The sequence below is a fragment of the Canis aureus genome, chromosome 1, assembly GCF_053574225.1.
Source record: "Canis aureus isolate CA01 chromosome 1, VMU_Caureus_v.1.0, whole genome shotgun sequence".
Classification (NCBI taxonomy): Eukaryota; Metazoa; Chordata; class Mammalia; order Carnivora; family Canidae; genus Canis; species Canis aureus.
This window is the reverse complement of record NC_135611.1, coordinates 57,401,703-57,423,049: the sequence shown is the minus strand read 5'-3', so window position 1 is coordinate 57,423,049 and position 21,347 is coordinate 57,401,703. Positions and strand designations below refer to the sequence as shown.

Genomic DNA, 21,347 nt, shown 5'->3' with positions numbered 1-21,347 from the left:
AACACAGGGTCCTCAGAGTCTAGGGGGAAACGAGTAACGGGTCTGGACAGAAGTAGAGTGTGAATGTTCACAGGCGACAGGGTGTAACTGGAGACCAGGTCACAGAGCGCTGTTCCCGGTGAGGAGCAGGTGGGGCTGGATCCATGGGAGAGGGCACTGGAGGGGACCTCACCCTCGCCCTCCATGCTGTTCTAGGGTTATACTTCCTTCCATCCCTCCCCCAACAGTGGAAGCTAATCAGATTAAGCCTAAACAAGGTTGGTTTTTTTGGTTTTTGTTTTGTTTTGGTTTTTGTTTTTGCTATTAATCACCATTTTTCAAAGGCTAACTCACACTGTAGTGTTAGGGACCTATTCAATTGCTTTCCTTTTTCCACTTTTTCCAACAGATGATATTAAAATAAGTGGGAGCCCTTGATAAACAGGGGTTGAATTCCATGGAAGTCACAGCACTGCACCACACAGCATTCCAGAGAAGGCTGGCCTCACAGCCAACTGAATGTCAGGCCATTTTCTTACTTGGTAACATTTTTGAGCAGGGAAGAAGGGAGTGGAAAAAATTAAATGAAAAGAAAAACCCTTTATAGTCATAAAATCCTCAGTATTTAAACAAATGAATATTAACAGCAAAAGGAACCCGTCGAATATTTTGAGAAATCTTCCCATTTGGGCCAGAAATATAACAGGTACCTTATTAAAAATCAGAAGCTTGTTTAAAGAAATAGAAACGTTTGGGCCTAACTCCCCTGTCTGAGTAGCCAAGAACTGCCTTACATAAACACCCACTCACTTGGTCTATTCCCCTTTGTACCTCTGGGAGGGGTGAAAGAAGAAAGGCGTAGGAAGTTTTCTTTTGTGGAAGAGCCTGTGTGCAGAGCCACAGGGTCTGTGGATCCTGTGGACGGCCTGGGCCTAACCTAGCAGACCACATCAATTAGCCACGGCCGAGTTCCAACAGGAAAGCAGGGCACCTGGGCGAAGATTACCCCTAAGCCTTTATTACGACGACGCTTGAGTAGTAGTGTTTTTCCTTTAGTTGCAGAGAAGTGTTTCTTAAGGCTCAGCTGTCAGCAAATTCTGCAAGTTATCCCCTCTTACCGACGAATGTCCATCTTCCAGTTCTGTGTATGATCAGGTCTTATAGGAAATCTGGCTTTAAATCTAGGCACCTCATCTCCTTGGCACTGTTACCAAAGGTGCTCCAGGGGAAAGTCTTCAATGTGCCAGATATCTCAGCACATGAAAACCTCGGCTGTCCTAACTTTGCGTTAGAGAGTCTCCTTTTTAGTCCTATTTCTTAACTCTTTTGGATGAGATTCATAAGAGCCTGACTTAGGAAACAAACTGAAGTATGCAGATTGAAAATAGGAGCATTTTGTCCCTGTAACTATTTACAGTGAAATTCCTTCCCAGGAAATGAAAATGGCCAAGGGAATACTCTGGGGAACCAAACCCCAAGGGCTGAACAAGGTCTGTCTGGGCCTGATGATTCAGAGACTTATCTGGAAGACAGCCACACTTGGGAGCCTCCTTGCTCAGTGTTCTTTTTTTTTTTTTTTTTTAAGATTTTGTTTATTTATTCATGAGACACACAGAGAGAGAGAGAGAGAGAGAGAGAGAGAGAGGCAGAGACACAGGCAGAGGGAGAAGCAGGCTCCACGCAGAAGCCCAACGTGGGACTCGATCCTGGGACTCCAGGATCATGCCCTGGGCCAAAGGCAGGCACTAAACCGCTTAGCCACCCAGGGATCCCCTAGCTCAGTGTTCTTAATTCATGTCAGAAGTAAGATTTTGTTCAGACTTGCCCTGACCTCTCAGTGATGCTCCAGAGTAATGGTTCTCCATTTTTACTGCTTCATAGAATCACCTAGAGCTTTCAACAAAAAAAAAAAAAAAAAAAAAAAAAATTCCAGATGCCCAGACCCTCCCTACTTTTGACCAATTGAGTGATGGTCTCTGGAAATAAGACCCAGGCATCAGGACTTTCAAAATGCTCCCCAAGTGATTTGCATGGGCTTTCTCTGCTTTAAAGCAAAAGTATGCCAACTGTGTCCCTTGGTGAGTGCTCTAGGGTGATTGCTGTAAATTCAAGGAGGTATGTGAGGGCTGCCACTCCTCCAGGCCCTCACCCCCAATTCTTCCAGAGTTACCTCTCATTCGATCTCTTCTAAGTGTTTCCAATAAAATAAAATGTCATTGGGAAAAAAGTGGATAGTCTTGATTGAAACAAAGGCCACCCCACCAGCGGTTGGGATGACTAGCTTATCTCATGGGGAAGAGGTAGGAAGAGAAACTGGGTCTTCTAGGACATTCACTCCAAAGAAGATTGAAATTGATCAAACACTGGTTTGTGACTGTATATTTTTATTAACAGCTTATTTCCTATGCAGAGTCAGTAAGACCCACTTATAATTAGCCAGATGTTTAAGGAAGTAAGCTTTTTTTAAGCACTGATTACTATCCCTCATGTTTCCTCCCATTATTCAAATACAAAAAAACCCCCCAAAACCCTGGGAGAAAGAATCTTGTTCTGTTGATACCATCAGCAATCATTGTTTATGCAAACGCAAATCCGTTCATGTTACAATCTAGGAATAAAATGTTCTTACAGTGCAACTAATAACTGTTTTATGAGTTACGTACTCTGTCCAAAGATGTAATACATTTTGAGGTATTCTTTTTTTTTTTTTTTTTTAGGATTTTATTTATTCATTTGAGAGAGAGTGTGTGTGCTCTAGCAGGGAGGAGTGGTGGGGAAAGTGAGAAAGAATCTGAAGCCCACTCCGCTTTGAGCACAGATTCCAATGTGGGGCTTGATCCCACAACCACGAAATCATGACCTGACCTAAAACCAAGAGTCAGATGCTCAACCTACTGTGTCGCCCAGGCGCCTCTTGAGGTTTTTTTCTTAAGCAGAATGACTCAGTAATACGCCAACACGAGACAACATTTCTGTGGTGGAAGTTAAAAGATCGGACAAATCCAGGTCCAAATTTAGGCTCTATTCTCTTAGGCTTAACCTTGACCTTTTTAAACTTCGGTGTTATTCATAAAAATAGAAACAATAATACCGTCTCCCCAGGACGCTTGGGAAATTTTTAATATAAATTACACGTAAAGTATCTATCACATGATAAGTTGTCAATAAACATTAATTCAGTCTTCCCTCCTTAGTGGAAGAGCAAAATTTAGAATGTGATCTCAGAGCTCAAGTGTTCTTTCTGCATAACTCAGCTTTAACCAACTGAACATAGAAAATTTTATTTGAGGGGCACCTGGGTGGCTCAGTTGGTTAAGCATCTGCCTTCTCCCTTGGGCTCAGGTCATGACTTCAGAGTCCTGGGATTGAGCCCCCCACTCTGCAGGGAGTCTGCTTCTCCTTCTCCCTCTGCCCCTCTCCCCCTCCTTGTGTGCTCTCTCAAGTAAATAAAATCTTGTAAAAAAAAGAAAAAAGAAAAAAGAAAATATTATTTGAAGCTGCCTAAGAGCAGATTTCCTTCCAGACTCAAATAGGACATTTTATATTTGTAATAAATATGTTCCAATCCCAGAAGGGATTAAAATCAATGCTCTTGATCAAAATCTTACTCGAACAGGTATAAGTTTAAAGTTCTGGCACTTGTCTTGCTTGGAGACCCCTTTCTGGGGCTTCCCTCCATGCTCAGGCTCCAGCCTCAGTAGCTCAGCTTGTCCTCCTGTCTCTCTTAAAACCTCACTATGTCCCAGTACACAGTTTGGGCTTCATTAAGGTTTAGATTAGAACTGGAACCAGATCCTTCCTGATGTCAGTGCCTCAGGCGGGGCTGCTAGGCTCCCTGGGGAACGCTGGGCAATGATGGGATTGAGAAAAATATTTGAGAATCAAGACAGCAACCACACAAAGATCTTCATCTTTGCAGCTGCCACATAAGTGTGTGGATCCCCTGTTCCTTGCTGTTTACCTCATAGGTCTGGGGCTACACATGTCAAAAAAATCAAGGATTGACTGTATTCTGGTCACATGGACAGGTGGAGAGAAAGGAGAGGGTAGGAATAGATGAAATGAGAATCCAGACCACAAGATTAACTTCATTTTTAAAAATTATTATTCAATTAATGGAATTCCAATAAAAGTATAGCAGTGGTTTAAAGGTTCTGAATCCCGGGATCCCTGGGTGGCGCAGCGGTTTGGCGCCTGCCTTTGGCCCAGGGCGCGATCCTGGAGACCCGGGATCGAATCCCACGTCGGGCTCCCGGTGCATGGAGCCTGCTTCTCCCTCTGCCTGTGTCTCTGCCTCTCTCTCTCTCTCTCTCTCTCTCTCTCTCTCTCTGTGACTATCATAAATAAATAAAAAAATTAAAAAAAAAATAAAAAAAATAAAGGTTCTGAATCCCAAACCATAACATTTCTTGAAAATCATGTAATGTAACAAGGAGAATACGAGGAAATTCACAGGCCCACTTTCTTGAAACAGAAGAAAATGTTTCTCCATAATGAAAGAGTGTAGCTTGGAGCAGGGAAAACCTCTCTGAAGGCATATCTAGTAGCATTATTGGACTTTAAAGATGTGAAAATACAGGGCACCTGGGTGGCTCGGTGGTGAAGCGTCTGCCTTTGGCTCAGGTCATGATCTCAGGGTCCCTGCTCAGCAGGAGGTGAGCTTCTCCCTTCCTCTGCCCCTCCCCCCACCTCATGCTCTTTCACACTCTCTCAACTAAATAAAATTAAAAAAAACAAGATGTGAAAATATAGGCAAAAACATCATGTTAGGAAATCAGGGTGACATTGAATTTTTCCTCAGCAACATTCAGTAACAAAAGAAAACAGAGTAACACTTAACATACACCCAAGTAGAAAAAGTGTGAGCCAGCTAAGCGGTCCTTCAAGTAGAGAACAGGCCAACATTTGAATATCTAAGAATTCAGGGAATAATATTCCCTGAGAACCTTTTCTGAGCATGATCCTAGAGAGTACAATCCAGGCAAGCAGGAGCTGATTGGCAACACTTCAGTAGAAAACTGAGGTGAGCATAATTTATTTCATTGCATAACTATTGTGAAAAATTTCAAGCATACACAAATTTAAAGAGAATGTATTATAAATCCCATGTACCATCTATCCAGGTTCAGTAAGTATCAATCTTTTGCCAATCTTGTTTCATCTTTTAGCTACCCTCCTTTTTTGTGCTGAAATATTTTATTTTTTTAAAGATTTTATTTATTTATTTGAGAGACAGAGAGAGAGAGATCACAAGCAGGGTGATGGTGGAGGGGGCAAGGTAGAAGCAGGCTCCCCACTGAGGAAGGAGCCCAACTGAGGACTCGATCCCAGGACCCTGGGATCATGACCTGAGCTGAAGGCAGACGCTTAACTGACCCAGCCACCCAGGTGCCCCTGTGCTGGAATATTTTAAAGAAAATTCTAAAAAAAAAAAAAAAAAAAAAAAATTCTAAATAAATGCTAATTTACACAGAAACATTTCAACATGCATCTGTAACTGATAAGGACTTTTTAAAAGCTATAAACCACCATGCTATTATTATACATAACATGGTATATATTTTATATACATGTGTTTAGCTTATAATATTATTATAAATAATTCCCTGAAGTCATCTAATACCCACTTAATACTCATTTGTGAATATTTCCCTAAATATCGCAAAGATATTCTGTTATAGTTGGCTGTTTGAAACAGGTTACAATAAGATTCATATATTGTTTTTGGTAGTTAAGTCTCTTGTCTCTTTTTTTGTCCTTTTTTCATGTCATTGGTCTGTAGAAAACTGGGTCATGTGTCAAAGAGAATGTCCTGTATTGTTGATTTACTTGGTTGCTTCCTCATTAACTTGTTTTCTTTGACCTCTATTTCCTGCGAGGTAGTAATTGGGTCTAAATCCTTGATTAGATTCAGATTTAATTCTTTAGGAAGCAGTACTTGACAGGTGATACTGTGTACTTATTCTTGCACTGTGCAAGAATATCTGGCTGTCCCATTTTTAGAGATACTAAGGAAGATGAGGGGCTTCAAGTGGCACAGTCCTCATCCCACCATGCTTTCCTCTCGTAGTTTAGAATTCATTATTTATTGTGTAGATCCATTATGTCATTAGGGGTAGCGAAATGGTTATTTTCTAATTCTGAAGAGCTCTACAAAGAATAAAATAATAATATGCATAAAGAAATAGTTTTTTCATGCACTTGACTAATCACGACTTAGAAGATATCATGGGAAAAAAAAAACCATTGACTATAGCAGAAAAGAAGAATGCCTACAAATACAGGAAACTTAATAAAACTTGTGTGAGGAAAAATTTAAAATATTTCTAAAGGACAAAAGGTAGCCTTGAAGAAATGGAAAATAAATGGAAAGGCACCCCATGTTCCCAGACAGGTTGATAACAACATAACAAAGGTGTCTAATTAGGTAGCTCTCCAGTGGGACCCAAGATTCTGAATCTCTTCTAGCCTCCCCAGCATGGCCTGCTTTGTGCTTTAGAGCATTTCTCAAGGTGTGATCTCCAGACCAACAGCATGAGCATCACCTGAGAACTTGATTACAAATTGCATATTCTCTTGCCTCACCCCAGACCTACTAAATCAGACACCTTGGTCCCAGCAGTCTCCATGTTAACAAGCCCTCTGGATGATTTTGACATGAGCTGAAAGTTTGAGAACCATGGCTCTAGAGCTTCTGAAATTTCAGTTGTGTAGGAATCACCTAAGATCCTGTCAAACTGAAGATTTGATTCAACAGATCTGGGATGGGGTCTGATTCTGCATTGCTAACAAACTCCCTCATGATGCGGATGGTCTGACCACGACATTTTGAAGAGCAAGACTAGAAGAACAATCTGTTTCTAGTTTCCTCAAGGCCAACCTATCCTGTACCTTCTGCTTCCATTTTGTTCTGAGTATTAATGACAGATCATATGCTATTTCTCTCAGTAGTATGTCTATTTAAAGCAGAATTTAACCCACAGAAGTGTGTTCCTCTCAAAACAAATTTACCCAGAAATAATTGCATATTAATCTCAGGCTTTGGTGGAGCAATTTTGAAGAGATGCCTAGTTAGCATCTTTTAAATCATGCCACCAAGGATACTGCTGAATGGAATCTAGAGGAACAAATTAAGGAAAAGCTTACCCATAAAGAGAATTTTATATAAATCTATGTGTAAATCCAATTCACCTCTAATTTCTCTCCCTTAATAAATTCTGATTATCATATTTAAGGTTTAGGCTATCTATGGCTTCATAGGGACCCAAAATTTGGTGGCTTAAAACAACAAACATTTATTTAAGCTCATGATTTTCTGGGTCAGGGATTTAGGGAAGACACAGTAGGGAGTGCCCTGCAATGTCCACAGCCTCAGAAGAGGTGCTAAAAATCTGCATGGTGGGAAAGGCTTTACGAGGACCATAGCCCTGAAGTCTTTGTTCTGGCTCTTGGTTGGGTTCCCTGGTTCTTTTCCATGTCACGTCTACTGAGGCTGTTGAAATGGCTTCTTCACTCGTGCGTCTGGCACCTAAGCTAGCATGACTGGAACAGCTGGGGCTGACCAGCTCCTCTCTCTTTCTCTCTCTTTCTCCCTCCACTTGGCTAGCTTGGCCTTCTTCAGAACTTGGACCTTCAGGTAAGTGGTCTTCTTGTGGTGACTGGCTTCTGCCAGGGTGAGCATTACCAGAGACAAGGCAGAAAGTTCCACAAATCTGGCTTTATTTCTGCTACGTGCTTTGGGTTCACTAAGGCCGGATTCAAGGGGAGAAGGGTAAGACTCCATCTCTCAATTGGAGCCATTGAGCTGTACTACCATGGCTGGGTTTTATTAAAGTGAAACCCAGATGCACCAAAGATGCAATGAAGTTGCTTTGGTTAGAATCAATGTAAATGAAAACTAGCTTTAATACCTTCTCTGAAAGGCTCAAGAGAGCCGGTGGTTAACATCTCTTCCTCACTCTGCCTTCAGTGATCTCACCTTGGTAACTTAAATATGTGTCATAGAAATTGGCAAACATTTCAAATCAGAATCTTTTTAAGAGCCAGTTGTTACATATTAATCACACACCATGTTTAAAATCCAAATAATATATCACATATGTTGCAAATATACTGAACTTTACATCCTCCACCCTCCACTCTGTGTGTATGTATGTATATATATATTTAAAAGAACATGGGTATATTACATAGTAGATGCACATTTTGCATTTGGTTTTGATAAACATAAAACTGCAAAAGCAGTTTTGACAGTTTCCTCAGACCTCTAGTCAGGAACCCTTTCAGCACAATGGCTACTATACCAAGGACCCATGATATTTGTTGGGGCTCACGAAGGTGTTTTTAATTTCTTTTAAAATCAGAAGAAAATGAATGAACTTTTGGGTTGCAAAAAATGCTTTAATACATAATATCAGTGTATTCGTCTTTATATTAATACAGTCATAAATGTGTGTGTATGTGTCTTTTTTAATGTAGAAAGGGGTTCATGCAGGCAACAGTGCCTCTGGCCCCCAAAAGTCAGAAGACAGCCCTGACTATAGGGACATATTTTCAGCGCACAGTGGAAACATGTGAAAAAGCTCTAAATTTTAGGCATCATATCCTTTGACTGTGTTATTCGTGAGAACTGCTGTCTTCAGCTTCCAAGGAAATGAATTCCAAATGGTAGGATTTCATACGTCCTTGAAAGGTAGTAGAATAGACTTGCAGGACAAGGATTTCCTCCGACGAAACCACAGATCCCACTGTCTCCAGCAGTCTGGCAAGAGTTTCTTGCTTACTCACAAGTCACCACTTCTGTCCCCAGATGCCATGACCAATGTTCACAAAGAGTGGCCAAACTTCTTGTATGAGTCTTGCTTTCAAACCATAAAAATCTTAGAACTTGAAGCCACTGAACCCCAACCCCAACCCTTGACTAGTCCCTAGGCATCAGTTTGAGTATATCTTGACACTGCCTGCCCTTGGGAGCTGCAAAGCTGCTTCCCTTTGGGCTCTTGTCTTCAAGAAACACTAAATGTGAGAAAACACAGAGATACACCGGGTTGCTATGGATGCAGCCCAAAATGTCAGAATGAGTGTATCCCGATCCCTGTGGTTCTGCAGTAGTGGATGGACTACACACTGTGGGCAGTACCCACAAGCACCATTGTGGTCTCATCGTCCTCAGGGCTAAGTTCCAGGCCATCTTCCACCACCCTATGCAGGGTACTGTAATGTTGCCGGCTCTGGTGGAAAGAATGCAGCTCTGAAGCAGCCTCCCAGGCCGCAAAGGAGGGCATAGGGAAGACATCTGGTCTCTTGTTTTCAAAAAAGCATTTCAGGTTTCTCTCGCTCAGCTTGTTGGCGTACTCCAGGAATGTATTTTCCAACTGCTCCTTCTCCTTTTGTGCATATGTCTTCCAAAAACTCAGCTGAAGGTAGCTAACTTTAGATCGGCAGCGAGCGTAACAAGTGGCGAGCAGAGAGAAGAAAGATGCTGAACAAATCAGGCACCATCCTAGAATCTTAGAAAGAAAGAAATATTGAGGACGCGGAAAAGTAAAGCCACTTCCCAGGCAGCGGAGGTGGTGTTACCGGTAAGTAAGTGCCTGGCTAAGTTAACACCACAGTCATGGCCACGCCTCATGTGAAATCCTTCATGTTAATTTTTTAACAATACTTTTTTTCAACAGTGAAAGTAAAGTTCAGGTTTGCTTAATCCCTATTATCCATCCTACCCCCATTGCTGGTATGCAACTAAATAACCAGAAGGCAGACAAATGGAAAAGGGCAAAAATAGAAATTATCCAAGAATCAGCTAAACCAAGCCCTCAAGTAGTATTCGCTTTTAAAGGAAAGAATTCCGTGCATGAGTGAATGTGGTCATGGGAGCAAATGAACAGTTTCTCAGCCAGGAATTTTAAGGCATTGATAAGTGCATATTCATGGCCAGTGACTGACTTTTCCATGTTACGTTGTTTGCAGAGAACAACAGACCCTCTCTGAGAGAGATCCCACTACTCATCATACATGATAAAGTGAGACAGACATAATACAATGGAGAAACTGAAGCTAAAAGAATGAAAAGGCTGTATAAAAGCCAAAACAAAACAAACAAACAAAAAAAAAACCAAAAAAAACCCCCAAAACCCCCCAAACAACCAGAGTCATTCTAAACCTTCAGGATTATTGGTTCTGAATTTTGGCAATTGGAAAAAAGAAAAAACAACAACCAAATTCCTTTTTGAGGACAGACTGGTTCAGCTGGCATTTTTTTTTTCCTCCAAATTTTAAAAGCAAATAAAATAGTTCAACTTACCTCCTAAACTCTCTTGTTCTTAATTATATTTGTCACAATTGGAATTAATCTCCTATTTGGACAACTAACAGAGCCTTTTCACAGTTTCTCTTGACATTTTCGTTAAATGACCCTTAGTATTTCTCAGCAAATGGGCCTATTTGAAAATAGAAGCAATAATCCACAAATGAACCCATTCTGACCCTAACAGGACTACAAATACACTCCAGTGCTTTAAATCAGGAGTTCCCACACTCTGCTCAGACTGTGGAGTCATTGTGAAGGTCCCAGACTCCACAGGAATGCCAACTCTGGACTGGCGCTAGGTGGGTTTAAATCTCAACCTTCCCCTTCCTCTGGGTGTTCTCATTTCTTATGGGTGCCTCATCTCCTCAGTCATAAAATGGGAGTTACCCACCACAGAGAGGAAATTGGGGAATTAAAATAAGTCCCTGTAGACATACATATGCATTCAGGAAGTGTTAGCTATTATCACAGGCTGCTATTTTTCAAACGTATAGATGTTTGTGTAAAAGCATTACTGAACTCAGGGTGTCTTCCTGTCATGATTTACCAATGAGGCACAGCTCCTATCGTATGAAAGTCCTCATATTTACCTCGAATCACTTGTGCTTGGCTATTTCAGATCTTCCTCTTCCTCTTCTACCCTCCTCTTTCTATAGAGCCAGGCCTCCTGTAGGCCATTGGGCGGTCTTGTCTCAGTATCTGAGCCAGTTCTGAGTTACACTATTTGATCAACTACAGATTCCTCCTCCCACATTGCTTGGCCTTAGCGTCACCTCGCTCTCACCCAAGTGCTGAGCACTGAGCCCTCATGTTCTTCCTCAAATCCTAGTACTCGGAATCTATCAGACATGGTGGATGCTCCCACTGCAGCCCTCAATACGTTCCATTCCACATGAGCCTCCTCTCGCAAACCCTGGTGGTTTTCTCATTAATTTAGAACACTTACTTTGAGTCAGCAGCTTTATGCTCAGGTATGTCCATTATCTCTACGTCTTCCAGCCACCCTCCAAAGTAGGTGTTCTGACTCCCAACTATGAGGACACAGGGGCTCAGAGGGGTCAAACCATTAGCTCTGGGTCATAGAACTGGTAAGTGGTGGAATCAGGATTCAAACCTAAGGCTAGCCAACTCTAAGACCAAACTCTTGCCACTAGTCCACTCAACTTCCTTAAGAATAGAGAGGCACCCAGCTGGATTTCTTGTTTCTTTGCTCCACCCCTGGATGGGGCACTTTTTCCACTCCCACCCACATACCCAACTATTGATGGTTCCTCCTGCCTGGCTGAACCACTTGTGGTCAGCACCTGCCATTGATACAGCTCCCCTTGTCCACATCCTGCTTGCATCCTCTGCTGAAAATCAGCCCCAGGTCCTTCCTATTCTGCTGTAAACAGGTAGTGTGCCCAGACTAAGCTATGACAGGATACGCATGACTTCCTTATGCCTGTGTTTAGAGAAGAAAAGCTCACACAGTGATAAGTGTTTGGATCTGGCACTAACTGAATAGAGTCTGGTGCCTGAGGACATAAATCATAAATCACTCATTGTATCATAACATTTGTAATTAATACCTTCCTTCAACAAAAGAAGGAAGACATTTGGGATCCTGGCAGGTTTTTATCTAAGATGTGCCTTATGCATTAATGAAAAGATTTTGTTTGGCGGGGGGGAGGGGTGCATATTTAAGCTTCTCGGTTTGTGCAAAAAGTCTGGTGCGACTGTACTGCCAGCCAGCTTTGGAAAGTATGATTTTAAAACCAGACTGCCTCGATGAGTTTGTTGAAAAGGCAAGTCCTTGCTGAAAAAGTAAAATTATACCATTTGCGGTGTGTTCATTCTGAAATGAATGGCATTCCTGACAAATTGTGGCTCTGTTTATCTACCCTTATTAGTTGTTTTGGTTTGGGGAATGTGATCCTACTGCTCACAGGTAGGAATTGGGCCTTTTCCCGAGGCCAGGGCAGGGCTTCACATCTGGATTTGTGCTCATGCACCTGGAAGGGCGAGCAGCTACTTCCCTGTGTCCATTAGGTAAAGCTACAGTTTCCTTCTGTTAAATCAGTGTCCCAAACCCTGAGCTTCTATTGTTTTGTTTTGTTTTGTTTTGTTTTGTTTTGTGGTTAAACCCTGAGCTTCTAAACTGCTGTAAGAGCTTCTGTAGCTGGAGAGCGCAAAGAGCAAAGGACGTAACCTCCCTGGAGAACATGGTCCCTTTCCACGAATGGCTGTGTCCAGACTGCCAACGCCCCGTTTACGCGGGAAATCTTTCTCAATTTTGACAATATTCATACACAGAACGAACAGTCGCCAGGAGTCGTTTGAGGAAAACTCTGCGCTGATTATATCACATGCAGCTTTGAAAAATATTAGATCACTTGGTTCGGCTGGATTTTAATAAGCGAGTGCCACATGCACAGGTTCTCAGAAACCAGTTTGAAAATAAATAATTGATAGAAGGCAGCAATTTCTAATCACAGCTCTGCCATTAACTCTCAATTATGAGTTAGTGTCGTGCATTATTCACAAAGTCAACCCCAAGAGGTGGTTCTCAAAGCACTTAAGTATTTACATCTGCTCCCCCCAGGGGACAGTTTCTTTTCGGAAGTGGAAAAGACACAATCCAATCAGCAATTTCACGGAGCCACCAACCTCCAAAATAGCTTTTCCGGAGATGGTGTGCAGGCTGCGTCATGTCCCAGTTTTCATTTAGTGTCACAACGTGCCCGCAGGATTGCGGCTCGGCTGTGCCTGGAAGGAGGACGGAGCGAGAGTCCTTGGAGCTCCTGCGGGGGGAAAGAGCAGCCTGTCCTTTCTTACCTGGGACTGGGCTTGCAGGGACAGCTTCAGTTCTTCGCTGTCCGCGGCTGTCAGGCTGGTTTTGCCACAAGAGACTTTGTGCAGCTCATCCCAGCACTCCCGGGGCTTGTCCTTGCAGATCAGGCCCAGGAGTTTCGAGCTTTTGGTCCCGCTCATGGCACATTCATAAAAAGTCCCATTGAGCAGAGCCACGGAGAGCCACATCATCGGAGCCACCAGGGAACTCAGCGTGATCTGGCCCAGGACATGGAAGAAGCGGCAACTGTGGCCTTTGGGGAAGATTTTCCTGGGGTTCACACAGCAGCCTGTGAAGAGCCTCCACGACCTGCTGTTCAGGAAAAATCCCAGGATCAGCAACACCCAGGCAGGGGCAACCAGGAACACCAGCCCATAGGCCACGTTCTCCTTGCTGCAGGGACACTTAAAGGCCACAAGGGAAAAGAGCCGCTCACTGCCCACGGTCAGCAGAGCCATAAAGCTGTAGCCGATAACAGTCTTCTGGTTGAGGAAGAATTTTAAAATCCCCTGAAAAGCATCCATGCTGAAGGGCCCGGCAAGGGGAACCCGCTCGGCCTTACTTATGGGCAGAGCAGCCGGGGCAGTGGCCGAGGGTGGAGCTCCTTCTTCACTACGAACAACAGTCCAGACTGTTCTCCAGACTGACTCCAGCCAGATAAGGAAACAATGTCATGCCCTAGGAATGAGTCTTTCCCAACCGTGTTCAGATAATGCCTCCTACTGGTGGGATTTCACGCCGTGGAACCGGGGCCCAAACACTGAGGATCCGAGTTAAATTCAAAGTGCCCCGCTCCCATTTGACGTTATTTTCACGTGGCTTGGATTCTCAATCATATAAATAGCAGTCTAGGAATTTTCCAGCCAGAGGAATCAGCATGAGCAGAAATAGGTTTCAGCCAATTCACTGGGAGCCAAGTCTCCGATTGTGGAATTTCATGCAGGCTTTTCCTTTGCAGCTTAAGACGTTTCGCTATTTTGCCTTAAGATCTGAAAGATGCATTTTGGATCCCCTGGAGCTGACGAGTGTCAGAGATGTGAGCCGAATTTTAGGATTTGGGCTATTTGAAATTTATATGGAAAAGTTTAGGGAGCATTTGAATTTTGAGTGACAGACAAAATGAGAATGGTCCTCACCGTTTCTTTCCCAGGCGATGAGAGCAACCTCTCGATTAGTATCTCTGCCTTTGCCCTCATGCCCACCCCTATCTTCGACCCTAATAATGACTAATATTTTAATTTCTTACCTTCTTGCACAGTATTTATTTTGGAAAACGATTTTTTGAGAAATAATACTTAACTCTGTTTCGCAAAGCATATTGTTTCCACGGAAAACTAGTCCCTTAAGATATTCCATAAAAACAAAAGGGTTTAAGACTTGTACAGGTCTCAGGGTCAGTGCATTCCAAAGCTGAGTATTCCAAAGTCTGAACTCAGACTTTCTGACTACAAACTCCACATGCTTAACCATTGTGTGGACCACCTGGAAGAGAATATTTGGGTCCTCTGCTAATGGATATTTCTTCCTGACCAAGTTCTAGTAGGGTTTTTTTTCCTCTTTATTAGGTTGCCTTTAAGATGTACTTGGGGATTACACCCAGTGTGACCTGTAACAATTCAAGCAGAACTGAATTTTCCCTGATCCTAGACAAGAATCCGCTGGTGGAGTTTGTGGAAGAGCTCCCTGCCGGGCGATCCTCTCTGTGCTACTGCAATTTACTCTGTGGGATTATCAGAGGTGCCCTGGAAATGGTAAATCACATATTTCATTTTGCCAGGTATATTCGTTATCTAGTGCTGTGTAACAAATTACCCCCCAATACAACTGCTTAAAACAACAAATATTTATTATCTCACACAGTTTCTAAGAATCAGAAATCTGGGAGTCTTGCTATGTAGGTTGTGGCTAAGAGCCTTTCAGAGCCTAATATCCATGCAGTCCAGCCGTTGGTCATGGCTGCAGTGGTGGAGACTTGACTGAGGCTAGAGAATCCACCTCCACACTTACTCACATGGCCTCAATGCATTGCTGACAGTGGGCTAGAGGCTCCATGAAATTCCTTGCCACATGGGCCCCTTGGTAGATCTAGTCACAGCAGGTGCTGCCAAGCCTGGTATACTGTGGGAGGGAACTACCCAAGGGTGTGAATAACAGGAGGCGGAGATCATTGTGATCTGTTTTGGAGACTGGCTTCCATACCTGACTATTCATCGACTTAACAAAGACAGTAATCAGCATCTGTTCAAAGGCACTGAGCATACAAGATGAGTAAGACATAGTTGCTGCCCTTTGAGAGTTTCTGTGCAGCAGAGAAGTCAGATGTGTAAAGAAGTGTCGATGATGGCTGGGTTGGCGTGGGTGGTGGGGCACAGATGACTTCCTAGAGAAACTCTGGGCTAGCATGTGAAGGATAAATAAGAATTAGGGGAAGGAAGGCCTTAGGATGAGGAGAGCAGGGGAAAATCATTTCCAGGTAAAATGAGTAGCATGTTCAAAGGCACGAAAAGAATGTTTCATGCAAGGAGCAAGGAACCTTCCTTTCAATAGTGTGTGAGGAAGTCAGCCTTTTTAAACTAGTAAGACTGTTACAGGCCTTCTGTTTTTATAAATATTCAAAAGACTTCTGGGTTTTAAATGTATTCCTATTAGGTTCAGTTTAGTTTTCCTTTGAATGTGATTGTAGGTGTGATATAATTATATATATATATATATATACATATACATATATATATATATATTTAAAAAAAAGGAACAAGGAACTTGAATTAGTTCAGTATGGATGGCATGTAGATTGAGAGAGATAATGTCAGGAAAAAGGAGGTTTAACTTCTTCACAGAGGCCTGACTTTTAGAAAGTGGTGGGAGCATTAATATGACCCAAGTTGGGAATTAGGCTTTTGTAACGAAAGCCGCAAAGACCTATTAGAGGTTGATAAACAAGGGAATGATATTTTGAGATTTGTGGTTTAGAAATTTCATTCCTTTGTCGTCAAAGCAGAAGTGTACAGTAGAGTAGGATGCTGGAGGGAAGAAGAGGGCAGTTGGGAAGCTGTTGATGGTAACGTCAAGAAAAACCAGAATAAAGCCCTGACAGTAGGAATGGATTTGAACAACATTAAGAAAGCAGAATAGTAATTAATTAGACTGAAGACTAGGATATCAGTTGACTGAAAGAGACAAGATTGGGAAGAAGAGTCAGGAATTATTCAGGGTTCTGAGCAACCTGTAAGGATGGTTGTACTATTGACCAAGAGAGTGAACCAAGTACAGTGGGGTTAGGAGACACAAAGTGAGGAGTTCAGCTTGGGAGGTTCTAGGTTTGAGGCCTCTAACACACAGGCAAGTGATGATATCCAATAAGCAGCTATTACACATGTCTGGAAGCCACAGAGAGATGTGGGCTGAGGAGGTTTTGGGACTGTCAAAAGCGTGTAGGGAGTGTATAGAGGAAGAAGGAAAAGGAGTCACAGGTGGAACCCTAGGAAGTGATAACACGTAATGAGTAAGTTGAAGAGAGAATACAAAGGCTGCAAAGGGTACCAAGAAGGAGTAATCAAAGGTGAGAAAAATGCAAGGACAGAATGGAGTCAGAAACAAAGGAGGAGAATATTTCAAGAAAAGGGATAGAGTCACAAGATCAAGGACAGCAGAGAGGTGAAGCAAAACAAGACCTGAGAAATATTCAAAACAGGCAGGGACCCAAATGTCAGGAAGGACCTTAGTAAAAGCTGGTTTGGGAAAGTGAAGGAAGAACACCATCTGTCAAAGACTGTAGAGCCAAAGGCAGCTTAGAAAGAGGTAACAGTCCACAATGTCTCATTTTTCCAGAAGCTTAGTTATTAAGAGTGGTGGGACCAGAGAGTAGCCAAAGACTCGACATGTGTTGACCCACCCAATAATGAGACATTCATGTAATTTTTCAATTACTGCTGATAATTAGAGGAAGGACATAATAACAGGGAATCCAACAGAATACAAGAATTGAAATCATGTTTTATTCACATAGATCTTGCATGTTTCTATCCTACCAATTTTTAAAGATTGCCTTATAATCCAGAAATCTCAAGAAAGGGGAAGGGAAATATTCCCTTATAAGCAAAGGGATGATCCATAAAACAAAGGCAAAAATAGGATAAAGAATTCTCCAGCTTTCATTGATAACAGTTGATTCTATGTGCTATATGACAAACATATCAGACCTCATGCGGCCTCCAATATCCAAATAGCTTCAACATAGCCTCCTTGTTCATTTTAATTGACCTTCTGTTAAATTTTGACAAAAAACAAAAAAGATCTCATGGGGTGGGGGGAAATGACGGTAAATATAACTTCTGTATTTCAATTGCCTATTAAACTCAGGTTTTATCACTTATAATTATTATTTGTTTTACCAACCAAGTACTTTTGCTTAGTTATCTTACTTATCCCAATGACGTAAAATAGCTGAACAGACACTCTACTGAGGGTAGTAGGTAGCAATATGCTGCTCTTATGTGAATGCATTTTAATGAATAGGGAAGTAAACCCTGTGGGATTACGTCAATGTATGGGAAGTGGGAAATGCTTTACAGAGGGAAAGAAGGGCTGGATATCAAATATTCATGTCTGTAATTTCTATCATTAATTTTATATTTATAATTTATTTAGCTGATGCTTTTTCAAAGCTCTCAAAGCCATAAGTGATTCCTAAATGTTGTTAGGACAAATGATTATGTTATTTAGCTGATGACAGAATGATTGATTGCAAGTCACTGGGAAAGAAATTGTTTAAGAATCCATTTATCCTCAGAAGTTCTGTCTGACAAGGCACATTGGATCAAGGCTATCTTTCAGTTGGGAATTTGTGTTCTTCTTGAGATGGACCCATAGTTCAGCTCTGCGCTGTGAGCAAGAGTGGGCTCATCTCTCTGGGCTTGCCCCCAGAGGCATTCAGGTTGGGCCCGGCCTGGGCCCCCCTTCTCTCTGTGGACTCACACCACAGAGCTGCCACTCGGTCAGACCGTGTCTGGAGGACACATTGCAAAGGGCCCTTCATCTCTCAGAGCAAGCTCTTTTTTATCATTCCTAAAGGAAAGTCAGCCCCTTCTAGGGTAAGTAAAGCTGAAAGCAGAGACAAATTTAGAGAGGTGGTTTTTGTTTGTTTGTTTGTTTTAAAAAATTAAATGATGCAGGCCTGGTTTATTTTTTATTTTTTCCCTTTCCTAGGTTCATTTGGCTGCTGATGTTACATTCTTGCAAGACACACTGAAAGGCGACCGTGTGACAGAAATAGGAATAACATTTCTGAAAAAGCTAGATGAGAAAAAATACAGACGGAAAAAATGAAGAATTGCATGCAAAATGCCACAGGGTGGCCAGTTGAGGAGTAATATTATCTAAATATATAGAGCCATAGAAATTTTGAATTGTTTAATAATGGCATGGGCTTTAAATGGTTTATATATCAGTCAGAAATTTGAAGTGCAGAGCACTAGGATTTAAAGCTGTTTTTTTTCCTTTGCTTATAGATTACACGTTTTCAATCTTATTTCCATAAGATTTCATATACAAATAAGATAGCATACATGAATTCCACATATCATATGTGCATCCTAACAGAGTCCACTTATTTCATTTATTTATGATAATGAAAAACAAAGCATACCAACTGCACAGTTGGTATATTTATCCATTCTTATTGGAAAAATAGATGAAATGATACAATATAGAGTTCACTATATGTAGACAACTTCTAGATACCATATATTACATTCTCTATAGAAATAGTGCCATTTATAACACTTTTCCATATTTTTGAGTAACTATGGATATGATTTCTCTTATATATTGGCTCGGGTTATCACTTCAGCCTCCTAAAGCTGCTCTCCCTTGATTTATAACTACCAAGGCAAGCTGTTTATTTGTATGCTAATTCTGAAATATTTTAAAATAGTATTTAATTTTAATTCATGTAAATTTTAGATAATATTGACCAAATGTCTTCCTTTTCTTATGAAACATTGCTGATGGGCAGGCCAGGAAACCTCTAAAATGAGAGGTAAATAATATTTTTTGAAAATACTTTCTTACCCCAAAGCTTATTCAGTTAGAATTTCTGCTATCATTTTTTATTCCCTAAAAAACCTTACAAAGCATAGTTTGTGACCAGAACATATTTAAAATTTAAAATGTACTGGATTAAATAAACAATAATCTTTACCAGACCATCAGCATACGCAGGTAGCCTCTATGGCAGTCCAGGATCTACTGGACTCTGCAGAAAACTGAAATTCCAAGTACATTAGAATTAGTGTGGGTCCATCAGTTAAAACTAGCATAAAGGATATGATCGTGGTAGACCTCAACAAGGACTCAGGAGCCTGAAGAGACAGTCCCAGGTCTATTTCTAGTGGATTCAGCTGATCCTAACTAATGGCTCATCTCGGGCCAGGCACATAAAAGATTACGTGCTCTCTCTCATCTATACAATGACACCATTGAATGTGATAAATATCTAATTATATAAATGGCTTTAAATGACATCAGGAACCACTGAAATTCCATATTTTTGGATTTTGAAGACATTAGGAAATTATTTGTTCCCTACCTACTCAGCTATCTCTTCAAAAGGACATCGAGGTTGGTATTAAGAACCAAATAGCATCACTGGGGCAGTTGCAGCAACCATGGAGGGAACTTCAAACCAGTTCCACAGAAGACCAAGAGTAGAGTCTCGAAGAAGACTACTACCTGACGTCAGAAGGGATATCACAATGCCATGTATTTTAAACTGATGCCTCCAGAAGAATGTTTGCCTGCCATTCATCCCATAACTTCTTTTTGGGATATTTCCATCTTCTGTTCCTCTTTCTCCTTTATAGTACACTCACCCCTCCAGGAACCCAAAATACTCATGTCTAAGGGCCTTCCTCTTAAATCAGTACCCAACTAACCTTTTGTAAAAGTTCCATGCTCTGGAATATTCTCTAACCTGACTATATCGTGCTCTCCTTTCTTTCCTGACCCAGCCATCCAAACTGCCTTGGCGCTCTGTCTTCATTGCCCACCCACCTGAGGACAGGTGAATCTGATGCTCTCAATGATGTGGAGTGTCAGAACTGGTGAGGGTTTTGGGATAAGGCTTGTTCTCCTTCCTCTTTCTTCCCCTCATCTTAGAGTGGGAGACACCAGTCTTTGGGATTGAATTTGTGGTATGAACAGTGACCTATTTAACTGAGAGAATAGTCCTCCCTTATCCACAGAGGATATGTTCCAAGACCCCCAGTGGATGCCTGAAGCCACAGATAGTACTAAACCCTATATATACTATGTTTTTCCTATATATACATAGCTGCAATAAAGTTTAATTTATAAATTAGGCACAGTAAGAGATTTATAATAATAATAACAAAATAAAACAATAACAACATACTATAATAAAAGTTATATAAATGTTGGATTTCTCTTTTTCAAAATATCTTACTGTACTATACTCACCTTTCTGTGATGATGTGTGATGATAAAATGCCTATATGATGAGATAACATGAAGTGACTGATGGAGGCATTGTGATGGAGAGTTAGGTTACTATGGACCTTCTGACCAGAAGTCAGAAGGAGAATCATCTGCTTTCAGACTGTGGTTGACTGGAAAGCAAAACTGCACGTGAGGAGAGACTACTGTATTCACGAGGTGCTCTATCCTGAGGAAAGTTAAGAATCTAAAAATACTGTTAGAAGTAGAGCCACATATATAAATTTTCTAATAGCCACACTCAAAAAGTAAGAAGGAGGGATGCCTGGGTGGTTCAGTTGGTTGAGCATCCAGCTTTTGGTTTGGCTCATGTCATGATCTCTCAAGGATCTCGTGGGATTGATCCTTGGTCCATGCTCAGCACTGAACCTTCTGATGATTCTCTTTCTCTCCCTCTGCCTCCCCCTGCTCTCTCTCTCTTAAATAAATAAATAAATAAATAAATAAATTCTTTTTAAAAAAGGTCAAAAGGAGTAGGGAACACCAATTTTAATAATATACTTTATTTACACTATGTATCCAACATTTTATAAGTGGACTAATTATCCAAAGTATTATTATTTCAACATTTAGTCAATATAAAAAGTATTGAGGCCATTTACATCTTTTACATCACATCCTTGCTTGAAATGTCTTTAAACTGTAGTGTGTATTTCATACTTTTAGCACATCTCAATTCAATGCTAAATGTTCAAAGCTTCCAGTAGTCCTACC

At 41.4% G+C, this 21,347-nt stretch overlaps 3 protein-coding genes across 11 annotated transcripts in view; 1 reads left to right on the top strand and 2 right to left on the bottom strand.

Annotated features, from left to right (window-relative positions):
* The window catches only part of CALHM4 (calcium homeostasis modulator family member 4), a 54,456-nt gene extending 35,070 nt beyond the window's left edge, over positions 1–19,386 (bottom strand). For all 3 annotated transcript variants that reach the window (XM_077900480.1, XM_077900489.1, XM_077900470.1), the window contains exon 1: positions 19,321–19,386. The gene's annotated coding sequence lies outside the window, so the exon portion shown is untranslated. The remainder of the gene's footprint in view (positions 1–19,320) is intronic.
* The window catches only part of TRAPPC3L (trafficking protein particle complex subunit 3L), a 64,543-nt gene extending 43,988 nt beyond the window's left edge, over positions 1–20,555 (top strand). For 5 of the 7 annotated variants that reach the window (XM_077900598.1, XM_077900590.1, XM_077900592.1 and 2 more), the window contains 2 exons: positions 14,687–14,872; positions 18,327–20,555. In XM_077900598.1, the coding sequence (XP_077756724.1) occupies positions 14,687–14,872; positions 18,327–18,446 (306 nt within the window). In that variant the 3' untranslated portion in view covers positions 18,447–20,555. Of the gene's footprint in view, positions 1–7,585; positions 9,536–12,990; positions 14,158–14,686; positions 14,873–18,326 lie in introns of those variants that run through there. The other 2 variants (XM_077900606.1, XM_077900601.1) reach the window with 2 other exon arrangements.
* CALHM5 (calcium homeostasis modulator family member 5) lies at positions 8,359–13,829 on the bottom strand. The gene is made up of 2 exons (XM_077900516.1): positions 13,106–13,829; positions 8,359–9,488 (listed from the first exon to the last, which is right to left on the bottom strand). Exons 1-2 carry the CDS (start codon positions 13,643–13,645, stop codon positions 9,099–9,101), a joined length of 930 nt encoding a protein of 309 aa, XP_077756642.1. The 5' UTR covers positions 13,646–13,829; the 3' UTR covers positions 8,359–9,098.
* Positions 20,556–21,347: the final 792 nt, after the last annotated feature.